Source organism: Poecilia latipinna, unplaced genomic scaffold, assembly GCF_001443285.1.
Source record: "Poecilia latipinna isolate Pla-1442-1.1 unplaced genomic scaffold, P_latipinna-1.0 Scaffold2790, whole genome shotgun sequence".
NCBI lineage: Eukaryota > Metazoa > Chordata > Actinopteri > Cyprinodontiformes > Poeciliidae > Poecilia > Poecilia latipinna.
Genome location: NW_015115406.1, coordinates 24,999 through 33,110, shown reverse-complemented (window position 1 = coordinate 33,110; position 8,112 = coordinate 24,999). Strand labels below are relative to the sequence as shown.

Sequence of the window (8,112 nt, the reverse complement as noted above, 5' to 3'; positions counted from 1 at the left end):
ATATATATAAATCATGAAAGTTACATACTGGAACTTTGAACAACAGACTAGATCAACTAGAAATCATCTTTTTGGGGTTTAAGTTTCTCAAATGTGACAAAGTCACATACATATTTTGACTTGGATTTGGCTTGGATTAGGCCTAATAAGTTGTTTTGGACTCTTGATGCATTTCTAATTAAAATAAAACCACAGACTTCTGAAAATACAGTGCCTTGCAAAAGTATTTGAATCTTATGTATTTCTCTACATTTTGTTCAAAATCACATACTTCAATGTATTTGATGGGGAGTCTATTTAATAGACCAACACAAAGTCCTACATAACAATGAAGCTGAGCTAAAGTGATACATAAATCTTAGTTGGGGTACCACGTGGTTCAGTGGTAGAGCAGGTAGACCGCTCAGAGGCTCTGGTCCTCATTTCAGTGGTCCCTAGTTCCATTACCCTGTCTGGGCCATTTGCTGCATATCTCCTCCTCTTCTCTGTCCTTCTTCCTATGAAGCTACTGTTGATTAAAGGCTACCAGTGACTTTAGAAGCAAATTTCTTAATTATGGAAATATGAAAAATATTGCATGCTTTTGTACTCAGTTTTTCTTTTTTTTACTAAATAAAACCCATTGCAACAAGTCATCCCACTACAGTTATCTGACAAGTAATTAGTGTCCACTTCCAGATAACTTCATCAGAATTCACTGCTCTGAGAAACAGATTTGTTGGACAACAAGCATCACAAAGATTACAGCAGACAGGTCAAATTATGGAGTGGCTTGAAGGAGAGCACTGAGAGAAGGAGCAAAGAGGCCAACAGCAACTATGGAGGAGCTGCATAGATCCACAGCTCAGGTGGGAGAAAGACTGTGTTTAAGAGAGCAGTAAGAAGTCTTATGGTTCCATTTTACAACAAGTGATGAAGATGATACAGCAAATGAGGAAAAATGTGCTCTGGTCAAGTAAGACTAATAGTTCAGTATTTGGCCAACAAAATGTATGTGTGGTGGGAAATAAAGAGCATATAAATAAACTTTCCACACTTTGGAACAGGGTGGCAGGAGCATCATGCTGTGGGAGTGCATGATGCACAGCATACTTTACTTCACAAAGTAAAATGAAACTTATTTTATTTCAAACAAACTATGCTGTAGTTTGTTTTTGTAACACCACATGTGGAAAAGTTGAAAAGGTGTGGATACTCTTGTAAGGCACTGTATATAAGAAGCATCACAATCTTTGTGTTGTATTCTGACCTAGGCTTGCAGAAAAATGATGACTAATGGCAACAGCAGGAGAGCAGGAAGGTTGTAAATATAGCCGGGCTGCTACTGTGCCTGAACTAAAGCTAAGATATAATAGATGACTTTTACGTGTGCATTTTTGTGTGCTTGAAGCACAAAAGAGTCCTTAGATTTCTTCACTTGTACACATCATGACTTCTTTTCACACACTGTGAAAATCTAATAAGACAGCAGGAAACACTCCTGTTCAGTCTGAAGCTCTTGTGCCTCTCATGAGAAGTTCAGCAGAATGTTTGGCTCTGTGTTTTTGTCCTCCACAGAGCTGCCCTCCTGCTGGTTAGGAGAGACAGTGGTGGCATCAAACGACAGAGTCCGCCTCCTCAGCTCAACACTGCTGTCTAGAAACTGTGGGGCCTTAGTGACCGGCTTGTCACCCGGCGGTGGGCTCATCCGGTGCTTCCTGCTCCTGCCTGAGACGGGCGATGCTGAGTGACTGAAGCGACTCCGCTGCTCCCCGGGACTCGGAAAGAGATGTCCACCGGGAGCAGGCTGAGTGACCGAACCGTTCATCCCATCGACCTCCTCATCAGCATCATCCAGCATGGGGGCGGGGTCTGACCCGGCCGCTCTGTGGTTAAGCAGTGAAGCAGAAAGGATAGATTCAGTGCTGGTGACATTCAAACTGGACGTGCCCTGAGGGCTGACAGGCCTCTTTTCTGCCTCTGTGTCTGGCTGTAAGTCACAGCTGGCCTGCTCAGGTACATGTTCATGGGTGGTGGTCTCACTGTGGCTCCGGCTGTGGCTCCTGCAGGAGATCACCCTCTGGGGGTGAGTGTATTTCAGTGTGTGCACGCTGGACGATCTCTGGCACAGCGGAGGGGAGGCAGCCGGGGGCTCAGTGAGGCAGGTCTCTGCCAGGTCATCAGCTGACCCACTCTGGTCCAGGGAGTCACAGCACACAGCCGCCTGGGACAAAACAAATACGCACACACACCCACGCACAACCCCCCACACACATGCACACACACAGATATAATGAAATAAACTCACTAACTTATCACATCATTATTTTAAAAAAAATAATCTGTGTTTCTTCATACTTGTCAACCATCTGTAGAAAATATGTAGTAATTAAAATATTTTCTGGGCATTTTCATATTTTCTGTTTAGCATAAGGTTGGATGCTATTAAAAATAAGTTCTTTAAGCATGAAGTTTTAATCAAAACAATTATACATTTTGTCCAATGAAAAACAATGATGCAAATCTTATGTTGTGTGTGTCACTAGCAAATATGTCAAAAGAATTTAAAAAAATTATGAGAAGTGTTGATCCATTCATCTAAAAATCCATCCATGGTAGAGGCTAGCTGATCATTTTTACTTAAAAAAAATCCATCTACATTAAAATTTCTAACTAAACTGCATTGTTACTCCAAGAGAACCGCAGAGTTCTGAACATTTGTTCTGGGACCCAGGGAGCTACAAGAAGGTCGCTGTTGTAGCTCCCTGTTCTTCAACAGGGGCGCTCAAGTCCGGTCCTTCAGAGCTACCATCAGATGCTTCCCTGCTCCAACACACCTGAATCAAATGAACGGCTCGTTAGCAGGCCTGTTCAGAGCTGATCCTGGTCTGTTGGAGTAAGGATGCGCATAAAAGTTGCAGGATGGTAGCTCTGGAGGACTAGACCTGAGCACCCTGGTCTACACAAACACCACTTTCACTTCAGTGTCTATGTGGACATAAGTGTAACTTAGTTAAAATGGTTCAGGTTAAATCCTGCTAAAATCACCATCTGCTGGTAAAACGTTGTATTGCATTCACCTTAGAAAGAGCGGGGTACACACGCATTGTGACATTGACTGATAATCCCTCTATACTGTAAATGATTACAGTTATCAGAAGTAGAAAAATCAAATGCACAATGTAAAAATAGGAGGACTAGCAACACTGGTCACTGAACACCATGCTCAGAACATTCATATGTTGGAACTCATGCAGAATCAGCTCCTTTAAAGTAACTGGATTATCAGAATTAAAGATGAACAACTATTCAGAGATCTGTTTACCATTTAGCTCTGACCCTTTACTGTCAGACCTTTCCTCCACAGAAACAATTATTTTTGCTTCTATGAGACAAAAGCCAGGCACTTCCAGCAATTTCTTCAGAAATTGGAAAGCCTTGTTGCAAATAATAATTTAGTCTAATCACAGCATTTTTATGGATTTCTTTTCTTTCATGAAATGTAAACTTTCTGTGCATCAGTGAAGACATAAAATATGACTTTAATAAGAGATAGCAGCAGAAAATGACACACCTGTCTCCTTAACTGTTTGCCAGCAGAGCAGAAGGATGCTGGTCTCTTTAAGATGGAACTTTCTGGAATATAGGTGGGGCTGAGCTTGTTTCTGTCCATACTCTCTTCAGGACTGAGCCAGCAAGAACGTCTGCTCTCTGCTTCTGTAGGATTCAGCCTGACAGACGGACATCTCTCCATGCTGTGGCTGGACTGCAGCTTCGGCCGGTCTGCGATCAGATCGAGGTTCATTCTGTACCCATCCATACTGTGAGTGGAGCTGAGTCTGTGTCTGTTCAGTCGACGGGTCGGACTGAATCTATATCCATCTATACTGTGAGCTGAGCTCAGTCTGTGCCTGTTTGTCCGCTGAGCTGAACTGAGCCTGTGGCCCTCCATGCTGTTAGCCGGACTGAGTCTGTGTATGGAGTGCCTGTCGATGCTTTGGGAGGTGCTGAGCCAGATGATGGGCCTGGAGCTATGTTTAGAGCCCAGTGAAGCGTGGCTGATTGCAGGAAGAGCTCCTGGAACCTGCAGCAGAGAGCTGCCTGCGCTGGAACCCAGAGAGGACACAGAGCCTGTACAAAATGACCCAAGAATCAGACATACATTGCAAAAACACAAAATCTTACAAAGTACTTTGGTCTACCTTATAGTCCAAATATCTTTGTACACAAATAGGACACAACTAGCTTACAAAGTAACTTTTCAGCAAGATGTAGGCACTTGTTTTAAGTTGATAATTCTTGAACATTGATGAAAAGTACTAGTTCCACTGGTAGATATTTTTCCAATTATAACAATTCATTTTTCCCATCTTATAAGTGAAATAATTTGCCAATGAAACTAGTATTTCTTCTTCAATATTAAGGAATTAATCACTCAAAACAAGCTCCCATTTTTGAGTAAAATTTACTTGCAAGTTATCTTTGTCTTTACTTAAGTGTGCAAAGATATTTGTATTAGAACCTAGAATTAGAACTTACAAGTACTGTGTAAGATTTTGTGTTTTTGCAGTGTGCAGTTGTCCAAATTATTTTTAACTGCTTTATTAGTGTCTTGTAAAGCTATTTATACCCTATATTTCCAATATCGTGAAATTACAGTTACATATTTTACAGGGATCTTGTTTTGCTGTTTTCAAAATGCATCCATCCATCATCAAGCTGTTCAGCAAGGAAACTGATAAAGGTGCACTCTAAAAAGTCTACTCTAAAAATACACTGTTTAGAGAACACTTTAGAAAGTGAAATTGGGCTGCAGTTCATTTTATGGACTTATTTACATGAATCACACTTAATTCTTTTGCTTTAGTTATGACAACTTACCTTTTTGTGTTCAATTAGCTACAAGTTACAAATCTTGAACTTAAAAGAACTTTTTACTTTGACTTTTCTTGAAACAATTATGTTCAATGCCGTATTCATATCCTACATCTGATGTCATGACTCAAGCTTCATCAGGGACAGATCCTGTAGCAACCAGGTGCTGTTGTGGTGCAGGGCTAGAGCTCAACAGACATAAGGAGGTCCTCGACGCGGCTGACGCAGGTTGGATTCCAGGCTTGATAACCTTTGCTGCATGTCTTCCCTCTTTCATTCCCCACTTTCCTATCTAACTACTATAAAATCAAGACTGCCTGAGTCTCAAGCCCTGGTAAAATATAGATAACTTAGTTTACTTCTTTATTTGAGGTAAACAAAATGATTTAAATAAGACTGACTTAAATTTATCAAGTTAAACCAACTTAATGAATTCAGTTGGATAAACTTGATTGAATTACTTGTTACCAATTGAAGCAATTCAGTTAAGTTGTTTCAACTAATTTCTTTTTTCAGAGTACAGGATCTTTGAAAAACCAAAATAAGATGTTAAAAAATAAATTTAAAATTATTTAAATTCAAGCTGTATTTTAAGTACAATCATTTTAAGTACATATCATTTTGGATATTTTAGTGTTTTAGCTTGAAACAGCTTAAAAGTTTGAGTTGACATTTGGTAGAATTAAGTCAAAGAGATTTGAATTATTAGGAAGAAATAATGATTTGAGTAAGAATTACTTAAATTTGTCATGTTAGGCACACTTAATTTCCTAAGATTTTTATAACTTAATGAATTGAGTTGGATGATCATGATATATTTAGTTGGTCAAATGAAGGACACGAACACGACATTGAAATTAATTGTTTCAAGTAAAGTCAAAGTAAAAATTTCAAGATTTTGAACACAAAAAGTACATTGTTACAACTAAAGCAAAAATAATTAAGTGAGATTAATAAAAATAAGTCCATAAAATGAACTGCAGCCCAAATACACTTTTTAGAGTGTAATAGAAACAACCTAAAAGACTTGCAACCTGCAACAAAAGCTGGATCCATCTTTATTTAGCTCCTACGATCTCAAAGATCTATAAAAAAGATAAAACAAGGAAAGCAGTTTATTTAAAGTACAAAGAATAAAAACAATAAAATAAAAAAATGACTGATATTCCTTCTGAAACAACACACATTCGGACAGCCAGCAGGATGCCCATTCTGTTATTTTGACAATATTTACATTCATAAAAGTCAGAATGAAAAGATTAGAAGAGAGCAATCAAGACAGAAGAAAAACAGAGTTTTGTTTAATAGAAACAAAGCAGACAACCCGATCATATCCTCAACAGGAGATCTTTCTTCACGAGGTAGAAAAAATTTGCCCTAAAAGTCATTAATTTATGGCAGCCTTTTACTACTTAGTATGGTTCAACATTCTCAGATAAAACAGAAAGCTTTGTTGATTTAAAATACTCATGCAGGTACTCATGATCTCAAAATCCCAGTTCATGCAGAATATTGACACCGCTCTCAACTCAAACCTGTGGTGATTTGAGTTTTTCTGTGTCTTTTGAATCTCCTTTTTGTCCTGTCTTCCCTTTGATTGTTCCCAGGTGTGTCTCAGTCCCTGACTACCCTCTGTGTATTTATTTATTTTAAAAGTTTTATCAGCTCTAGTGGCCTTTATCTGATAGTTAATTGACAGGAAAGTGGATAATGAGAAAAGGGGAAGACATGCGGCAAAGGTCACCAGGCCAGGAATCGAACGTGTGACAGCCACATTGAGGACTGAGACCTCCATATGTGGACTGTGCTTAACCCCTGCGCCACCACAGCACACCCTCTGTGTATTTGTCACCTGTGTTTCTGTGTCTTTGTCGGGTCCTTGTATTCTGTCTTGTCTAGTCATGTCTAGTCTGCCATCAGATGTTTCTTGTTTGCCAGTTGCTACTAGTTTTGACCCTTCCGCTCTACTGTGCTGCCTGGATTTGGAACAATTTGTGTCATATGTAACAAAAGCTGGATTCATCTTTATGTAGCTCATAGGATGTCGTTAAAATCATCATTTTCTTCTTTTTAACTTGGGTCCGTTGCGTCTGCCTCACCACCTCACACTGCACTTCATGACAAAACCATGCACACAGAAACATGATTTGTCTTCAGAAACTGAATTTATAAATGCTATATTTGTTATTTATAAGGGTTTCAATAGTTTACAGACATTTGAATTTATCTCAGTACCACTGGTAGTCTACAGAAAAAAAACAAGTGAAGAAGACACTTGAAATTCTGTTCTATTGGTTTAAAAGAAAGAGTGTTTCGTTTTCCATTATCTACTTTGCTCAGAGACATTAAGTGAACATCTACCTCATATTTCAATGTAAAACCAATTAACAAGTTGGAAGTGGACCAAAGATCCTCTTATTGATTGCACACTTAACCTTCTGAGCCACCGACGTTACTAATTATATCTGGGGACATTACACAGTAAAGAGGACTTTGTGCCTCTGTAGTAGTCAAGGTTGGAACTCTCAATACTTGTGTGCACACATTTTCCCATCCATTCACCTCCCTGTTTTACAGTAACACATACAAACACTCCTACTGCAATGTCCTTGAAGGCTTTCATTGGCAGAACAGAGCCTGTAGAGTTCAACCTTTAGTATGAACCATTAAGCATTGACTTAATGTCCGAACATTGATTCCTAATGTGTTATTTAGGCATTGATTTTTAATTGGCAGAAAAGTGCTACAGTTTTGACATTTTAATCCGAGTTTAGATTCCTAATAAGGAGCACTTACTCTCCAGGAGTCTCCAAAAGTATACATACACTTATCATGGAATTGGACATCATATATGAATTTGGGGCTTTTAAGAACAAAACTTTGGAACAACAGGTGGAACAAAACACACTTCCTCTGAACTTTAAAAGTAAGTTTTGGTTGTAGAAATTTTAATTTAGTGTTTTTTCTATAATACACAAAATGTTAGAATTGAACACACAGGATAAAATATTGTCATAAGGTCCAACTAACATTTTAATAAACATTACTTAGCAAATTGCAGAGAAATCACACACTTTTTGTAACCAAAAATAGCCTGGGTGCAATGGAGAGTACACGACAGGGAAAGTAAGAAAACTATCTAAGAGTAGCCTATGACTAGACACAAGGAATTGGTAGGTTGGGTTTTTTTTTTCTGTTTTGTTTTTTTTTCTCTTCTGTTTTGTCCTGGGTTTTCTGGGAGGCTGCTATTTCCCTTCA

The 8,112-nt window shown here is 38.8% G+C and overlaps 1 protein-coding gene across 1 annotated transcript in view; it reads right to left on the bottom strand.

The window, feature by feature from the left end:
• Positions 1-5: 5 nt before the first annotated feature.
• Positions 6-8,112, bottom strand: part of LOC106939165 (voltage-dependent R-type calcium channel subunit alpha-1E-like) — a gene marked incomplete at its 5' end in the record, with an annotated part of 32,282 nt that continues 24,175 nt past the window's right edge. The window contains 2 exons of the mRNA XM_015021471.1: positions 6-2,203; positions 3,554-4,110. Coding sequence (XP_014876957.1) covers positions 1,508-2,203; positions 3,554-4,110 — 1,253 coding nt within the window. The remainder of the gene's footprint in view (positions 2,204-3,553; positions 4,111-8,112) is intronic.